At 38.7% G+C, this 20,104-nt stretch overlaps 1 protein-coding gene across 2 annotated transcripts in view; it reads right to left on the reverse strand.

Annotated features, from left to right (window-relative positions):
* Nucleotides 1-19,147, reverse strand: part of mvb12ba (multivesicular body subunit 12Ba) — a 35,569-nt gene extending 16,422 nt beyond the window's left edge. Inside the window, exons 1-5 of one of the 2 annotated variants that reach the window (XM_056244118.1) lie at nt 18,900-19,147; nt 17,787-17,824; nt 9,601-9,723; nt 3,748-3,855; nt 2,047-2,143 (exon numbers count right to left, since the gene is read on the reverse strand). In XM_056244118.1, coding sequence (XP_056100093.1) covers nt 2,047-2,143; nt 3,748-3,855; nt 9,601-9,723; nt 17,787-17,807 — 349 coding nt within the window. In that variant the 5' untranslated portion in view covers nt 17,808-17,824; nt 18,900-19,147. The remainder of the gene's footprint in view (nt 1-2,046; nt 2,144-3,747; nt 3,856-9,600; nt 9,724-17,786; nt 17,825-18,899) is intronic. The other variant, XM_056244117.1, reaches the window with a different exon arrangement.
* Between the last annotated feature and the right edge of the window lie 957 nt (nt 19,148-20,104).

Here is a 20,104-nt window from a genome sequence, read left to right on the forward strand (position 1 = left end):
TCCACAATGGAGGTTCAGCTCTACCGCAAGTCTAAAAGCAAACATCTCTTTAACTCTGGTCTGGAGTGTCACTGGTTTATTTAAGCTTCAATAACGGTTTCATATCTTGAGTGTCTGTGCAAACATATATGGTGATTTCAGGGAGAGTATGAAATTATTACATTTAGGACTTTAAAGGGTTAGTTCACCCCAAAATGAAAATACTGTCAGTAATTACTCGCCCTCATGTTGTTCAACCCCGTAAGACTTTCGTTCATCTTCAGAACACAAATTAAGATATTTTTGATTAAATCTGAGAGCTGGTTCACTCCTCCATAGGCTTCTAAGGGATTGAAACTTGCCGGCCCAGAAAGTTATTAAAGACATCGTTAAAATAGTCCGAGTGACTACAGTGGCTTTACAGTTAAGTTTATCAAGCGACGAGCAGGGCCGGCGATTGCTATAGGCGAACTAGGCGATTGCCTAGGGCGACAAATTTGCTGGGGGCGCGGGCGCACTCTAGTGTCGTCCTTGGCCTACTTCCCATTAATCACATAATTAGAATGACAAGCGAAACAAAAACATGTTTATTAAACATGATCATCCTAAGGCGCCCCCTCAGCCACATGTTTAATTCCTTGTCAACCTGATTATTAGATTGAATTGATGATTATTGTCGATCATTTCCTAACGGGGGGTGGGGGGGTTTTACGTTACGTTACGTTAGGCAAGTGCTCAGCTGCTGGCGCGTTGATCGAAACCCTCTGGTGCACAGGGACGAAAACGGAGAAAGCATCTAGATAAAAAGAAAGCCCAGTATAGAGGTAAGTCTTCTCATCTCAGCCATTAAGGTGTCAAACGAAATAAATTAACTTAGTATTGTGCACAGGCATGCTGGCCATTGGGACTACCGGGAGATTCCCGGTGGGCCGACGTGCTTTTTGGGCACAACATTTTCTTACGGGGGGCATACCCCCGAAACCCCCTTAGCCTTGTAGCAGACTAATGGATGTAATAGTAATAATAGTAGTGGTGGTAGTAATTGTAATTTATATACTACAAGTTACATGGTCAGACAAAATGTATTTGTTCAATGCAACTATGTAGGATAATAGAAATATCATTGAACGTTCTTTGTATGAACAATTTATTACAGTTGATCCTTCAAGTCATAATTTGCTTGTTGAAGTTTTGGAGTGACTATAAGAGCATTTTTGTTAAGTTTAATAAATACTTTTCATTTGTAAGTATTTTTAGGGGGGGGGGTTGCCTGGGGCAACCAAAGGGCTAGAGCCGGCCCTGGCGACGAGAATACTTTTTGTGCACAAAAAACAAACAAAAATAATGACTTTATTCAACTATTCATTTCCTTCTCTGTGGGCCTCGAGATTCACATAGTGTAACAGCGGAGTGCTTCGGTGTTGAACGTCACACACGACCAGCGTCGGCCAATAGTGAGCCTACGTGTGACGTACAACCCAGAAGCGCTGCGCTGTTACACTACGTGAAATCTCGAGGCCCACAGAGAAGAAAACGAATAGTTGAATAAAGTCATTATTTTTGTTAGTTTTTTGCGCACAAAAAGTATTCTCGTCGCTTGATAAACTTAAGGTTGAGCCACTGTAGTCACTTGGACTATTTTAACGATGTCTTTCATAACTTTTCTGGGCTGGCCAGTTTCGATCCCTTAGAAGCCTATGGAGGAGTGATCCAGCTCTCAGATTTAATCAAAAATATCTTCATTTGTGTTCTGAAGATGAACGAAAGTCTTACGGAGTTGAAACAACATGAGGGAGAGTAATTACTGACAGAGTTTTCATTTTGGGGTGAACTAACCCTTTGAACTTGAAATATGCAAACCGCAAGTATGTGAACACAAACGCAGCGAGTTATGCAAGCGCGATTTCACATTTTTGCATTCTGAAAAAGACTTCAAAGTATTCATATTTCAACGTCAAATCCACCCTAGGATGCTATGCATATCAATTAGAAAATATGGTTTTGAAGATGCATCAGTTGTGATCTGGCTGAAATAGCTGTTGTAAATGGACAAGAGGAACATCTTACGTGTGTCCACGGTTTCCTGAATGGGAATGAATCCCACAGGCAGCGTGTCCTTGATGTCGATGAGCTTCATGTCTACGAGCACATTTCCTAAATGACTCTGTGGAGAGATACAGGAAGAACATACGGGAGAATGTCAATAGACCACATCTCTAGCCATGTCCTTGGTTGCATGCTTTGGGATTTATTATTATTTCTAACACATAAGCATACAATATTTGAAGAATCATCATCATAATAATATCATATGTATATGTTGTATTAATTTGTTTTATTCATGTATGAGTGCTCAATCATTTGTTTTAGGTCTTGTGTCAAAGATGAATTTCTGTCCAGTAAATCTTAACAGACAATAAAGTCAAACAAATAATAGTAATGTAATCGAGGTTTCTTGTACCAAAAACAGAAGTAATTTAAAAGCAGGAAAAAAAAGTAAAACCACAAACATTATTTTAAAGCTCTTTCCGCTTTGGTTTGCCTGAGACTAAACCCCGCAGGGACAGAAGGAAGAAGAAGAAGCAGCTTTGTTTTCATGAACAAAAAGAAATAATCTAAAAAACAAATGGAAGAGATTCTGTGACACATTACAGAGATCATTTCAACTCTAACAAGATATAACATTATATAAACACTCCATCATGAACATGCTCTGGATACTTAAAAAGTTCAAGAGCCTTTAAACTAAAGTGGCTCAGTACTAAAGAACAGGATGTCTACAGATATAAACAAGTTAAATTTAAGACTTTGTAAGACCTTTTTAATGCCACTTTGAATGAAATTTAAGACCAAACCTGTGATGGAAATACACATTATATTACATACGTATATGTAATATTTAATGTTTAACCTAAGTCAGTGAAGTAATTTAATATTAACTACTTGTTTATTAAACTAAAATCAATGTTACATTTGCAATCGTGAGAATATTCAGCAAAATAGCTCCCGTAATGTTATGTTATTTAACTATATCTTTTGTAAATAAAAAAACTCAACATTTTGAATTTTTACCTCAGTATGTTTCTTCTGTGATTTTTATTATGTGTGCTGTTATGCTCGTATGCTCGTTTGTTTTGATTTCTCACAGAGACGGGCGAGTCTCAACAGCGCTACCAGAAATACATTATCATTATCAATCGCTGTTTATGTAATAAAATCTGAATCATTCTTGCGATTCGATGCTTCACTGGTTATTTGACCGACATTGGGTCCGTCAGACTGGAGAAATTTTAGCGGTAATGTGACCAGAAATATTTAAGGTCCATCGAATCTGAATTTAAGACATTAATACTTTTTAAGGCCTTTTATTAGGAAAAGTTTATTTAAGACATTTTAAGGACCCGCGGCCACCCTGAAGAATGTTTAAGCAAATTGGTTGTGCTATATTGTAAATTAAGTGTTGTTAGGCATTACATATTTCTCTTCTCTAATAACGTGTGTTTACTGGCGCGAGGGCGGGACAACCTGTCACATAAGTTCGACCAATAACGAACCACAACAATCCAATTACCCAATCAATTCCCCGGGACAAAATAAAGTCCCACCACCCAACAGTTTCTCTTGTTTGAGAAGCCGTTTCACTCAGATATACTTCACAATAGGGAAGAACAGTCGATTGCCACGTCCGTTTCATGCCGACTTTAACAAATTAGAAATATTTGTAAAATGTTACCATAATTAAAATAAATGATCTAATAAAGAACTCACGTTCTCTTTGGAGAATGCTCTGGTGAAGCACAGATAGCGGGTCACCTTGGATTTGAACAGGCCATCTTTCCATAAGTCTGCATCAATCCCATCTGTGGTTTGTGCAACCTAAAAGGAATGAAAAGAAAAAGTGATTGGATTATGCATTATAATAAAATTAGTTTTTTTTTTCCATTTGCAGAAGGTTACTTGTTTGATTCTGTTCTTAAAATGTATTCAGTACGACAGACATGAGCCAATCTATGACAAAATATTTATTCACATTAATAATCCATCAGAAAAAAGGCCTGATTTAGTTCAAACGAGTTCCTAATTTAGCATTCTAAACTAGGGTTGTAATTTAAAACAGACTTTAATTAGCTTCTCAAGGGATTCTGGGAAATTTCTACCCCGAAATATAAAGACAACAGATTAGGAAGAGTCAAAATTGTTTTCTAGAAGTTGCCTAGATGTACAACAAACTAGTCGATTAGTAAGGTTGATTAGGGAGTATCTAGATGTTCCTTTAGTGGTGATGATTTTAGGAGGATAAATATAAAAAGATGCAACATATCAGAACGGCCTTTAAAGAAGTTCTTTTGAGAAGTTCTGCCAATAAAAAAGCATTCAGCTTGTATGGACCACATGGAGATGGTTAGAGCTAACAGTGTAGTCCATCTCAAAAGCAGTCAAGTCAAGTCATCTTCATTTATATAGCGCTTTTAACAATGGATTGCTTCAAAGCAGCTTTACAGAGACAAACATATAACATAAAGCAGTCAACATGCATGCTTGCTCAATAAACAGCATGAGCTGCCCACACAAACAGCCACCCATCAGTCGTGCCACAGCAGCTGGCTTCCCACAAGCCACTCGACAAACACGACTGAACAATGAGTGGGTAAATGTCACACAAGTGTTAGGGTAAGACCATTGTCTGAAGTGATGCAGCATTAAAGGGTTAGTTCACCCAAAAATGAAAATGATGTCATTAATGACTCGCCCTCATGTCGTCCCAAGCCCGTCAGACCTCCGTTCATCTTCAGAACACAGTTTAAGATATTTTAGATTTAGTCCGAGAGCTTTCTGTCTCTCCATTGGAAATGTATGTACGCTATACTGTCCTTGTCCAGAAAGGAAATAAAGACATCATCAAAGTAGTCCATGTGACATCAGTGGGTTAGTTAGAGTGTGTTGAAGCATCGAAAATACATTTTGCTCCAAAAATAACAAAAACTAGGCCTTTATTCAGCATTGTATTGTCTTCCGGTTCTGTTGTGGATCCGCGTTCAGTGCCGCCGCTGACGTAAGACGCTGCTGACGTGTGTCTGGTGTGTGTGTGTGTGTGTATTCTGGTTCTGTTGTGGATCCACGTTCAGTGACGCCGCTGACGTAAGACGCTGCTGACGTGTGTCTGGTGTGTGTGTGTGTGTGTGTGTGTGTGTATTCTGGTTCTGTTGTGGATCCATGTTCAGTGACGCCGCTGACGTAAGACGCTGCTGACGTGTGTCTGGTGTGTGTGTGTGTGTGTGTGTGTGTGTATTCTGGTTCTGTTGTGGATCCGCGTTCAGTGCCGCTGCTGACGTAAGACGCTGCTGACGTGTGTCTGGTGTGTGTGTGTGTGTGTGTGTATTCTGGTTCTGTTGTGGATTCGCGTTCAGTGCCGCTGCTGACATGTGTCTGGTGTGTGTGTGTGTGTGTGTGTGTGTGTCTGGTGCGTCCGTGTATTTGGGTTCAAATAAATATGGCTGGGCAAAAAAATGCAAGTCTTCCTCTGTGTGGAAATCCTTAGACATGTTTGTGAAGATTGTTTTGTTTCCAGCGTGCGTCTCCCTCAGACTGTAAACGAAGCTCGGGTGCACCAGACACACGTCAGCAGCGTCTTACGTCAGTCACACACACACACACACACACACACACACCAGACACACGTCAGCAGCGTCTTAGGTCACACACACACACACACACACACACACACACACACACCAGACACACGTCAGCAGCGTCTTACGTCAGCAGCGGCACTGAACGCGGATCCACAACAGAACCAGAATACACACACACACACACACACACACACCAGACACACGTCAGCGGCGGCACTGAACGCGGATCCACAACAGAACCGGAAGACAATACAATGCTGAATAAAGTCGTAGTTTTTGTTATTTTTGGAACGAAATGTATTTTCGATGCTTCAACACACTCTAACTAACCCACTGATGTCACATGGACTACTTTGATGATGTCTTTATTTCCTTTCTGGACAAGGACAGTATACCGTACATACATTTACAATGGAGGGACAGAAAGCTCTCGGACTAAATCTAAAATATCTTAAACTGTGTTCTGAAGATGAACGGAGGTCTGACGGGCTTGGAGCGACATGAGGGAGAGGCATTAATGACATCATTTTCATTTTTGAGTGAACTAACCCTCTAAGTCTTAGCGCCGGACATGCTTATATATACACCAAATATATTATATACTATTAGTGGAAAGTTATATTTGTAATAAGAGAATGCACAGAAAAGAAGTATGAGGGATATATGTTGGGATTAAAATGTCTGAGACTTGAAATTTGTGATTTTAAAGGGTTTTAGGAATTTGAAAATTCAATCTTCAATTTCCTGCACTATTTCTAGATGACTGAAATGGAAGTAAATTTGTGACATTGACCATGTGAACTTAAGTTCTGGCTTCCATTGAGGCTCAAGATGCTCTATGAAACATCTCAGATCAACCTGGAAAACATGATCATCACATTTGTTCATGTAGCTCAACAAATGCTGATGTCATTAAAGCAAAAGAGAGACAATCCAAATACTGAGATTTTTCACAAACAAACATTTCACTCACATTGATGATATAATTTGGCATGAAAAAGAAAAAAATTGGGGGGAAAAAAACAGTTTTCACATTTTATAGACCCCATTGAAGACTGAAGATCGCTTTATCTTCCAATTCTCTGCCCATGGCCTACTTTGCTTTGAGGAAGCAAATGCAAGGCCAGTAGGTAATAAGTCAAGGCTAGCTAAAATGGTACTTCCTCTATTTCTGTATTTCCTAATTCCTGCTATAATAAAATTGTAAAATTGCACCAAACTTTGTCGTTGTCCTGCTCAGTATCAGCTAACTTCTCAGTAGACATAAAAAGAAGTCGCTAACCATTCAATTTGTTTAAAACCCAAGACTGAGCAATAATAATAATAATGCTTTACTTTGAAAGCACCATTAATAAGCTAAATTAATCGTTGGTGATGCAAAAGACAGGCATAACACCCTCATAATATTCATAACATCTGTACCAATGTATACTAAATTGGATGAATAGGCTATTGAAACCCTTTTTTGCCCATCTTTAAAGGAAATTTGAAATTGATGAAGGCAGTTTGATATTATAATTAAAAAAAGAAAGAATTCTCTGTAAACAACAGACAAATAACAAAGCCTACATTCATTTGAACCAATTAAAAGACACATTGGAAGGATATCTGACAAAGTAATGACTCAATGAAGTCATTGAAGAGCCCAGATTTTAGGGGTTGTCCAAGAGTCAAACCGCAGACTTCTGTAGTTTGATATTGAACAGACAAGTAGCTCACTGTTAGTGTTGGAAACAACAGATTTCTCTCTCTAGTTCTGATGCTTTGCGTGTAGACTACAGCGATTCTGCCATTTGAGAAGACGTTTTGGGGGTGGAATGGGTGCTATCAACAGACCCTGCTTTCACACACTCTCGCAATCCACACAGGAAGCTTTGTTAAGCTCTGCGCTGGAGTGACGACAACGACCGGGACAGCGAAAGGAAACACAACAACCCCACTGCGTCTTCTGTTGCCAAAGTAGATCCAGATCATGTGTGAGTTCCTGCTCAAAAAAACACAAATGCATTGGTGCAACAAAAAAAAATACGGCACAAGACGTCCGAAACTGGGCCTGTGATCAGAAATGTACTTTCTAGGGTGTTATGTGACGTTCATGTCAGGCTAGTATTCATGAGGTGCAACATGTAAACATTAATCCTGACGATCCTGTTTCATTTTTCCAAAAGGTTTTGGGAAAACAGTCTTACAAAATGAAATGGACGTTACGTTGACACTGTACGCAAACACATTCTTAAAGACGTCTCCTTGATCCCCTTGATAGATCAGGTGGTATAATTACGTAGATATCGCCCGCATAGCTGTGAGCCTTTAAACGTCACACCTTTAAACCACATACAGATCGTATTTCTCCCAGCCTGTTAACTGTGGCCTCCATGACAAGGGATTTTCTGCAAACTGAGATCAACATGGTTTATGTGCATGTCTACAGGGCTCTTTGTTGATATTACCTCTAAAGAGAAATACATTCAACATCGTTCTAGTATTACATTTCAACAATTACACAAGGCATGTCATATTACAGCAGTCTGTTTCACTCACATTTCTCACATTTACGTGCACTGTCCGAGTTTCTGGCGAATTATTAAGCTTGAACGGTCAAATACACACTTATGTTTCCAAATGTCCCTCTTTGCAAGTATCCTTGTAAACAGTCATTATGTCTTAAGCGACTGTAAACAGTTGAGAAAGAAAGCGCATGTGTATCAGTATATTACAGGAGTCAACATTTGAAGTGGATCAAAACCTTTCATCAGTTATACATGAATTTTGAACAATACCTGGTCTTTTCTTATAGGACAACTTTTTTTTATCCACTTCAAATGTTGACTACTGTAGATCAGTGCATTCGGTTTTAAAGTGACAGCAGCCTAATATATATAATTTACACAGTGAAGACTATGCACTGGTTTTTGTACATTTAATTAATTTATGTAGTATTTATGGAGGTCTAATTTCTAGAGCTTGAAGTTTTTCAGGCAGGCCTATTTCATTTGTGTTTTTGTTCTATTGTAGTTTTGTCCTATTGCTTGTAATTAGTTTCTGACTGTTTACTTGTCTTCAGTAACCTTAAGAGTTTTTTTTTTTTTTTTTTTTTTTTTTTACTTAAGCTAGTATTTGTTTTTTGTGACATTAAAATTGGTGATAAGAATTATTAAATTTCAATGTTCTCAAACATTTTGAAACTTTGTTTAAAGCAAAAGTTTATTATATACCGTTATTACTAATTTTGTGATTTAAGACTTTGGTCATATCGCCCACAACTATCGGTAATTATCAGTTAAATATCAGATTATCGCACAATAACAATATGCTTGCCCAAATTAACCGTGCTAGTGGCCCTTGTGTCAGTTCCAAAATCAACAATAAATTAATTAACATTGTTTCAAAATTTGGGGGTGAATTATGAGAAAATATTGTGTACAAAAACTATATATCCTTTATATAGTTCAAAAGTTTGGAGTAAGATTTTTTTCATGTTTTTGAAAGAAGTCTCTCATGCTCAGTCCAGCTGCAATTGTTTGATTAAAAATACAGTAAACTGTTTTTTTTTTTTTTGAATATATTGTAAAAAATATAATTTATTCCTGTGATCAAAGCTGAATTTTCAGCATCATCACTCCAGTGTCACATGATCCTTCAGAAATCATTCTAATATGCGGATTTGCTGTTCAAGAAAGACATCTTTTTATTATCATCAATGTTGATGTTGCTCTTATAAAAATAAGCGTCTGCTAAATTAATTAATGTAAATGTGAAATGTAATCGGCATTGAGAAACCCATATTAATCTATGACTCACTTGGTTTTTGAACACAGCAAAGTGTCTCGCGTAGAAACAGCATGCTAGGCACTAAACCAAACCCCCCAAAAAACTAGAATAACAGATGTCATTTCTTGACAAATGCTTTGGAGGAACAAAGAGTTTTACTTCCTTAAGCACTTTCTCCACTATCTTCACCATCTGCATAACTGTATAGGACACTCACCACATCATAGCCGGTGGGAGCTCTGTTTCTCGAGGCCACGACTCCTACGCCAGTGATCGGGTCCATGGGCATCTCTGGCAGGGCGTCTGAAAGGTCCCGTACCTCAGGCATCATGGAGGAATTCTGAGAAGACAAGAGTGTTGTTAAAACATTTATACGCTAAACAACGAACCACTTGACAGAACATGTCGGATGAGTCTAAATAGTGTTTGTTTGGTCTACAAAAGCAAATTAACTTTTGTTAGACTCTACCCTTGGTTACGGTTGCTACCTCATAACATCCCATAGGAATGAACTGGGGATTTCCATGAACAGCATGATGTGCTAATAAAATGGCATTTTTCTAAATTATGCAGCAATGTGATTAAAAACTACAGAGACTGCAATGGAGGCAAACACGTACTAAAAGGAGGAAGTTCTCGTTCGAAAGTGAAAACATAGGTATAATGTTTCTAACGTACAATCCATATGGTGAACATTTCAGTTGCTAGTAATGACACTACAATGACCTGAATCAATACACAAATGTAATGACGTTAAGTTAATTCACCCTGGAACACATGCAGGTGATTTTACTAATATATTTGTAGATGAGGGTGACAATCCACAAAGTGAACTTCACAACATTTATTTAAGGACTTGGGTTCTTTGAATCACTATTATATGTGACCCAGCAACAACATTGTAGCATATTTCTTTTTCATTGAATTGTGTTTAATACTATCCTTCCAAACACACAAATTATCTACAGACTTAAAGTGAAAAAGCTTGTTATGACACCCATTTTTACATTATTCAGTTAATTTCCACAATGCTTTGTATAAAATGATGCCAAATATGGCCTATATTGTTTGTTAGCAAATAGCAATAAAAGGTTTTTAAAATTCAAAACACTTACTACAATGTTCACATTTACTCAAGCTGATACCCAAACATATCTCTGAGACAACACAGAGCAGAATAAAAACATGACGGCACTGCAGAAACATGAAGACAAGCTGACAAATGAAACCAAGTCACTGTGTAAAAGACATGTTTGAACAGAGAACAATATTCTCCCCCAAGAGGGTGGAGACGAGACATTGAGCCAGACGACAAGCCACACATCCAACGAAACACGGCCTCTTTTAGCCTTTCCTTGTCGACTGTTCCTCTAATCTCACACACTAACTACTTCAAGGGAAAAATATCGTATTACAATTAGCAGGATTCTGTTTTTTAGTCTGTTTATTTACTTTGACACTTCCGGAGCGTCATACACGTTAACTTACACGTTACCGTAAAATGTAAACAGTTTTGGTGGGACAAAGGGGAAAACTTGCATGTCTACCAGAGATCAACAGATTAAACAAAAGAGTAGAGTAAAAACTGATAGGCATGAGTGTGCACAGTGTAAAAGACACTTAATATATTCAGTAATATTATTGATTTGTAGGGTACCGATACCATGACTTCGATACCGGTTCCTGAATGCTACTTTTTTCAATACCAATTTTATGAACCGATAATGTTATAGCAGAGGCTGTAACATTAATGTGAAGAGGTGAAAAAAAACAAGAAAGCTAAACGGTTAATGCAGCTAACCTTAAGGCTGAGCACACTTTACAAGATGCCTAGTTTAATGTGAGTTAATTGAGTTTTTCCCGTTAAAATTCTTCTGCGTCAATGAATGTCCGGATCCCTTTACCACACAAATTAAATATAGATGAATCCTTATTAGTTACTTAAATTACAGTCCTTATGTTACAAAAGGAATTCAGTCAAGAGGATTAAAGTCCCTGTAAAGTCAAAATTAAGTATGTGTTTTGAGTTTGTCACACCACAGAAAAATTTGTTATTAGTCACCCAGCCAAATTTGAATGATAAAAAAAGTCAGCAAGTACATAAAATAAGCTATCAAAATCTTGAAAAAATGAGCAGTAATCTCTGCTCTCAAACGCTGGGGGCGTGTCCACTGGCTGCGCTGAAACCACGCCCACTCGCGGGAAAGCTGCCGTCGTCGACTCGCCACACTCAACCAAGGGGGTAATCCATCGACCGGAAGTTGAAGCCGGCCGGGTGCCGCCATGTTGTAGCAGAACTTCACTTGCGTTAGCATTTCCATTGACTCCCATTCATTTTGGCGTCACTTTGACAGCGAATAACTTTACATCTGAGGCGTTTAAAGAATCCATTTGTCCATTATTTATTTCTAAAGAAACACAACAATGTATAAAGGGCTCCATTACCTTCTATGTTACATTATGGCCCCGTAGAAACAGATTTAGTACAAATAGGCTAACGATTGCGTCATAACCACTCGACTCTCTGTCGCGCTGTACAGAAATTACCGTACAGACAGGAGGAGAAGCTCGCAGGCAATCGGGGGGACGTCCCGTCAAGGGAGAAGCCCATAGATAATGAGTCCATAAAAGCAACTGAATACTTACTCTTGCTCACTCACGCCAAAGAACTCTTTGCTCAAGTTCCCCGTCTCTGCAAGATTAACGTTGGCAATTTTCACGCACAGCTACTAGAAGATTAACGTCTGTCAGACAGGTTGCTCACGTCATCAAGCTTAGTTTGAGTCGGTTTGAGTCTGCGCGTCAGGAACGGAAGTGCTCAAAAATCGCTAAAAATGGGCTTCAACTGTCTCCAAAGAGATCGCTCTGTCCACTTCTTATACTGTCTATGCACTCAACTCTACAGTCGGAATGGATGCTCGCACGGTGGGCACGCACTGCCGATGATGTCACCAGTTGTCGGCGCGACGGGAGGATGAAGGCTGAGGCGGGAGTCGGTTCGGCCCCATTCACCAGTAACAGCGGATTATCAGTGAATCCCAGACAGTTATCTCAGACGAAAGTTTATAAAACTATCCCGTGTAAAATGATCACTTACAGAGGCGGGTTTTGGCGGTGATCCTCAGCTCTCCATCAAGGTTGGCTCTTCACAAAATTAATCCACTTCTTCTTGATGTAATCGTTTTTCGGAAATTTAAACAAGGACACCGATCTGTTTTGTACGTGATCCGGTGATCGCATCCAGGTAGTACGCATTTCCGTGACGAAGGCATAGCTAGTAGCTAGCAATCTGTAGGCTGTGTTACTAATAATAGTACTGACAGTAACTCGCGATTGAGCGGCAAACTGATGTGAATGTGCTCTATAATATTGTTAGGAGCGGCCAGCCTCAGCGGCTCCAGTGCATCATCAAGTAGGGGCGTGTCCAGGAGCTCAAGGGCTCCAGTGCGTCATCGAGCCCTGTTTTAGCCCCGCCCAGAAAATCCGAAAAATAGCAATGGTGAAAAACTGTTTAACGATCTAACTCCACAATTCAGTACTTCACAGTTCATAGTCTTTGTAATATGTTTTAGCAATACATTTCTAACATTTATAATGTGTTTAGAATTTTTTTTTTGAAATTGCCTTTACAGGGACTTTAAGTGATTTGTTTTTGCAGTGAGTCTTTTGTTGTGTGATTAATATTAAAAACGCGGACAGCTGGAATATTAGGCTGCTGTCACTTTAAGACATAATGCAAAGATCCAGTTTACTGATCCTGTTACACATGCGTTTTCTTTCTCCACTGTTTCCGTTCACTTAACACATAACCGACTATGTTTAGTACTAGGATACTCGCCAAGATGGGCTTGTGTCCGTTCGTGAAAGAGAGCTCAATTCACTATTCACTTGAATGTTTAAATTGGCACTGCTTAAAAACGTGCAAAAGATAAACGGTCATGACGAAAGAAAGCAACAGAGGGCGCTCTCAGCCAAGCGACGGTGCGCAAAGCTCAGCAGGCAATGAATTTATATTGCGCCAAACTTATTTTTTGCCTGTAACTGAATCACAGGTGACTGAAATCCTACAATTTAATATAATTGGCTAATTAAAGATGTTTTTAGTTGCCTAACGTTCAATTTGGTCACATACGCGAGTGATTTACTCGCATTGTAGAGGGTTGTAAAGGCATTCTGGTCTTGTCTCCATCATGCACTTCACAAATCAACTGATTTTGGAGTCAGGGTTTGTTCTTCCTGAGCATCTAAAGAGTTATGTCGCTGAATATAAATGATTCACAGTCTTTGGATGAAGCTAAGCGCTTTGGAGGCACCCTTGGCAACCAGGCCTGCCCTCCACGCTCTGCAAACAAGCCACAAAGAAGCTGTGTCAAATCACTGGTGCACATAGAAGCAGCTCGCAGCCAAGCAAACAGCAGAGAGAGGAGAAGAAAGAGAGTGAGATCAAACTGAGAGCATGTGAGAACTCTAGAGCCAAGAGAGAGTGTTAAAAAAAGGTGTGACACGATGATCTCTGGAGTCAACAGTGAGAAAACCCAACAGGAATAGACTGCATTCGTTAACAGGGAAGAAATGCAGTCAGGGAAATCATATACTGTATTTTAGTTCAATATGAATCAAGACTGCAACATCCTAAATCATAGATAACACTGAGATTTCATAGCCTGGTTAAAACCAGACCATTCTCAGTTGTAACTGAGTTATGGTCTGGCAAAGCGTCATAGACAAATCATTTCCAGAGGGGCGTCACCAACGGACGTCGCGGATAGACCTAAACCCAATCAGAGCGATGAAGGAGATGACGTATGCAGAGCGGCGGAGAAACATCTCCGAGTGTTGTTCTTTGCTCGGTTTTTAACAAAAAGGAAACGTTTAAAACAGACGCGATAGCTAATTCGAACGAGTGATGTTCGACGGCGGCATCCATCTTTGTAATGTAGGCTACAAAATCTGCTTCAAAATCCCAGCGCTGTCGTCATCGTGTAAAGCCCGCCCCAACGTTTCTGATTGGTGCCTCGATTTCGACGGATTGGAAATGGGCTTGAATGAGCTCTTTGCCAGACTAACTTTCAGAGCAAATCTAAATTTGCCGGAAGTTGTCTGGGTTTTCCCAGGCTAGACATTTCATTAACCCCTTTTCAACTAATAATATGCCCAACTTGGTCCAATTCAATTCTACCCAGGAAAAGGCTGTTCAGAGCAAGAAAACACTTAAACTTGCTGGTTTCGAACCAGAAAGCGGTAGCGTCAGTGCTTGAGCAAGGGATACAATTATCACAAAGTTTACTTTTCAAAAAAATAACAATGCAAAACACAAAACAAAACTTGATAGTATTAAACTAGAGCACTCACAATACAATCAACAATCAAAACGACAAACTGCAAAGCTACAAAGTTCAAACTATGTAATTTACAAATGGTTATGAGAAATTGATTATTGTGAATATGAACTGTATTAGTCCTATATTTAAATAATTGACTGTTATATTAAAACCAGCTTGTATTGCAATGGCCTATCCAATTCTGAATTAAATTACTAAAAATAATATGCTCTACAAACTAGTCTGATCTTAGTTAGTTATATTAGAAGTTAGTAGAAGCGTGGTAAAGATCTGAAACCCAGTTGAGAAAAGGTGTAAATAGTGGAACGCTCCCAATATCCTTTCATTATTATTGAGCCATGTTTATTATCACAAAAGGAACTCGATTGACGATATGAAGTGAGTAAAACGTGTTATTAAATGTCTTTTGTTGGACAACAGATGTATGAACGCTTCGCTTTACAAGTTTGGAAAGATGTTTGTCGCATGTTGCTTTTTCAAATTCACGTTATAAGCGATAACGTCTTTTCAGAGATGGAGCAGCATTTACTACAGATCACAGAGCCACTCTTCACTAACACAGTACACTGGGCATATATTTATTCAATTTGAAAAATGGGGAAAAGCGTAGCCTTTGTTTTTTAATAATCGCTCAACGTCAAATCGCAATTTCGGCTTGATTTTTTTTTATTAATCGTGCAGCCCTAATCATGGGCGTCAGTTTGGTCTGAAATGTGCTGGGGACAGAGACGCATTCGGAAGTGCATTTTCAAAAGTGCTGGGTACAATGACGCATTTATTTATTTTCTCTTTGGCGCAGGTCATGTTTTAAAAGACGATGTCCTGTAGCTTACTGATGTAAATAAAAAAAATTACACAAAAATGTGATGGGTGGGGGGGTTAAATAGTAGCCTACTTTGGGTTTAATAGGTCATACAATGAGATCTAATATATGTAGTTAGTATCGTGATCTTTACGTGAATAAATACCTAGATCCGCCAATTGTACACATGTATTGTAATGGTCCAGTGGTAGAATTTTTGCCAAGCGTGTCGGAGGTTCAGGGTTCTATTCCGCACTCGTATCGGGTTTTTTTTTCCTCATCAAAACCGATAATGTTTATCAGTGGTTGTATATCAAGCAGGGACACGTTTGTTTGCATTTTTGTTTTGTGATTTCACCGGAACGAATAGAGAATCTCCGCAACGGATTGAAGCGTGCGTCCGAGTGAAGACATTGCGGCGCGTGCGCGAGCCTCAAGAGAACACTGTATCCGCGGCACTCAACAGTATCTGTCTGCAGCGGCAACGAGCACATGATCACTTGATTAAAAAAAAAAAAAAACATTTCAGCGCTAGATCGCCTCTTATTCAACAAACGAACGAAACGAATACTCTTCTAGTTACCTGGAGAGATGTTTTATTTGTATTGGTATTTGGTACATTCGTGCCGCGAGATGTTTCAAAAGTGGTGGGGACAATATCGACCCTGGCCAAACCCCCCCCCCCAACTTCCAATCTGAAGTTGGACTGGATTAATTTCAATAGATTTAAATTAGTGCATTTAAACACAGCTAATGAGTATTTTAATTGGATTGGGAAGTTTAGGGTACATTTAAACAGTACTTTTGGAATCTGCAGTCAGATTGGACTTAGATAGATGAGAATGCATGTAAACGTGTATGTAGCTAAGAAGGACATATTCTTGAATAAACATGGTCTTAGAATAGTTGTATTAAACAATCAAATGTTGGCAGAAGCACACTGGTATTAGCAAGGCTTTCCTATCCCTACCCCCCAAAAAAGGAACGTTACAATCATCAATGATTTCCTATTGGATAAATCATAATAAAGCAAAGTTCATGCTTGTCTTTCGGACCGGCTATGTCTAACCAGTAGCATATAATATATGCTGAATCTTCATAAACAAATGCAAAGCAATCATCATAAAGAACAGATGCATCCTTCCCGAAACATGAGCAGGAAAGGCTCTGCGATGCCTCTCGAACATTAGGGGCAGATCTGCTTTCATATCACTCATCTGCCAGGAGGACAGAGAAGCCTCAGATGGCACAGATGCTGGCACTGTCAACACACTGCCAACCGAGGAGTCTGGGAGATATCGCAGGGCTCAACAATAAGGACGGCCCAGAGCCAGATTGAGAGAAGCTTGGGCCAGCTGACAGAAGCCACTGCTGCATTTATGCTGTCAATTCAGTTTGCTTTGCACATGGTGTTTTTTTTTTTAAGGTATTCCTAATATAGTTGTCAAATAAACCTATAGCATTGTATATCACGGATATTGTTAGCTCTTTAATGAATTGCTTTAGTTCCTCTTTTGAAAAAGGGTCTGCTAAATGCATAAATGTAATTCGACTAAATGCTAAACATATGTTGATAAAGACGCTTCTGGGCCAGTGAAAAAAAAATGTACAGGACAAATCAAAATCGGATCTACTATCCCAGTAGGAAAACAAATCCTTTTTGTTCAGCCCAGCATGTGTTGGTTTCATTGCTTGTTCAAGTTTACATCACCTCTCTAAGAAAGCATGCTTGTTTGAACAGGTGGATAAAGCAAACATCACCACGGGAAACTAATCAAATCCATGAGCACAGGTTCTAGCAGCCACATCCACTCCAGTTATGTATGTATGGATGGGTGTATGCATGCATGGATGGATTGGTGGATGGGTGGTCAGGGGTATGATAAATCCAAAAGAAAGTGAAAAGTACATGGAAAAACCCATAAAGATTATGATAACAGCTATACAAAACAATTTTTAACCATTTTGAGACTTAACATCAACATAGATCTGGTGCTAATCAAAATGAAATGTCACAAAAAGAAAGAACACCAGTTGCACAAATTTGGAATGAATCCAGGCCAGAGCATTATAGAAAATACATACAAGATCAACATTTAGCGCACAAATACGAAGCAGCTCTTGGTCTATCATACATTACGGCTCCAAATCTCACAAACAAGAGCAGCATTCAGTAGAGAGACTCTGGTCGTAACAACATGCTGATTATTCTAACCCATGCTGGAGTATTTGACAACAAAATGGGTATGTTATACTTGCCTTATCAAATTCATTAGGCATCTTGGTGATAATCTGATCTGAAAATTCAATTTCAACATTTTCAAAGACCTCATAAGAGCATTTATTTCTTACAGCATTACCTCTGTTTACACAGTAACTTGCTTTCTGTAAATTTAATAACAGCAGACACTGTATAACAGGTCAGACATCTGCAGGGTTTCTGTAGGTTTTATGAAGGTACATTTAAGACCTCTTAAAGACCAAGTAAAGAACATTTAGGGAATACATTGAAGAGAATACATTGCATCAATATGCTATCTAAATGTAAATGTCTAAGTAGTATTAGCTACACTTAAACGTTTGAAATACAACTTACTGTACAACAATCTATTACTTTTTAATTAATTTTACAAAAAAAGTTTAAGCATAAACACTCACTTAATTTTGTTACGTTTTCTAGGCTTCAGTTTACATTTGAATCTCAAGTAAATGTATCCTAATTTAAAGATGATTATCCGTGTATTGGATAACAGGACCATTTTCTTTAGGTCTCTTTAAGCTTTAATTTGTGTAAGGGTGAATTAAGACCTTTTTAAGACCCTCGGAAACCCTGATCTGAATCATGAACACAGAAGACACTCTTAAATGACAATATATGACACTCTTAAATTTGATTACAAAGCGATTAAATATTGTCCAATAGACAAGCAATGCTCTACATAATAAATGAATATATAGCATTAGCACCTTATCCATATTTTTATTCCCTCATAACAATGAACATGACCAGATATGTAAGATACAAAAGCAAACATGTAATAAATCATTATTATTTACATTAACATTACTACTCAATATTATTTACTATCCTGCTAAACAATTCACAAAACATTTCAAACACTTATCTGGGTCTTATTATAATATATTGAGTCCATAATATGAATAGATAATAGTCAGTTTTATCATTTGGCTGAAGCCCAATTTTAGCCATTAGCATTAGCTGGCAGGTTGCTAGGAGACTCCTTAGTAAGATTCTATACTTAGCCTAGCCGAGCTAACAAGCTATCCCAATTTAATTTCCTCAATATTCCTTTTTTTTTTCAATATATGTGCAAATAGCAATATGACCATTACACTCCACATTGACTTAACTGTAAAATGCACTGCGTCCTTCCTTTTCGGACAAAAGCAGCTTTTCATGACCCGCAGCCCACAGCGGTAGCAGCAGGCGTAGCAGCGGCCGCAGGAGCCTCGGCAGCGCGTAAGAGCAGAGCGGGGCGGAGGGGGAGAGAATGCGGCGGGAAGAGCACGAAAGCTCGGGCGGGCGAAAGCAGAAGCGGAGCTAACAGTGCTAATGCTAATCGACGTCTCTCTTACCCTCTTCACACAGATAGATAGACAGACAGACGCTGCTGTTTGAAAAGATATACGCCACTGGTTCCTCTTCTGTGTGTCGTCGTTACAGCTCACGACTGGACTGTTGACATTCCCGTTAATCAGTTAATCCATTTCAAAGGATGCATTTCTCCTTAATTTGCCAGAGTCGTTTAGGGATCCTCAGAAGCTGCCATTTCTATTCTAACCAGTCACTGAAACTGAGAGAGGAGAGGGTGGGAGGTAGGAGTGTGAGTGTGTGTGTTCTGTGTTTTGTTGCTGATGAAGTCTTTGCCTTATCTGTTTTATATTATGAATACCCAACAATTACACACAAAAACATCAAAAAAAATACTATTGCTGTAATGCAAAACTAGATTTAATCTCTCGAGATTTCAAGATATAGAGGGTAGGCTATGCATGTTGATTAATTAATAAGTTGTTTAATTTAATAGTTTAATGTTATCAGCCCTCAGTTAAAGTAATGTAATATTATTGTACAGTATTCATATAATGGTACTTTATACTTTCATACATGCCAGGGCAGGGTTTTTTTAAAATTGGGGTCCAGGGGCCGCACGGGAGTACTAAACCACAAAAGGAGGTCTGTGGAAAAGTTTACAACAGTATAAAAAATGTAGAAATAGATATATAATTATAAAAAAGTTAAAGTAGATATTAAATAAATAATACAATTAGATTTAAATAAATAAATAGGCCTAATCAGGAAGGACAAGCAACTGCAGCCTCAGCAGGCATCATCTTTCACCTGCAGAAATTGCCATTCTAGACTCGGGCTCTATAGCCACTCACGAAGGTGCAGATAGAAAATCACACAAAAAAACATTTGGAAGCTACACCATCGTCTCCTGTAGACATAAGGATGGTGATAAATACATTTACATAAATAAATAAATAGATAAATTATACACACAAGTAATTTCTCACAGTATAAATGGCCTTTTAAATTTTAGAATGGGGGT

This window comes from Rhinichthys klamathensis, unplaced genomic scaffold (genome assembly GCF_029890125.1).
Source record: "Rhinichthys klamathensis goyatoka isolate OS25496 unplaced genomic scaffold, OSU_Roscu_1.1 h1tg000911l_1, whole genome shotgun sequence".
NCBI classification, from domain to species: domain Eukaryota; kingdom Metazoa; phylum Chordata; class Actinopteri; order Cypriniformes; family Leuciscidae; genus Rhinichthys; species Rhinichthys klamathensis.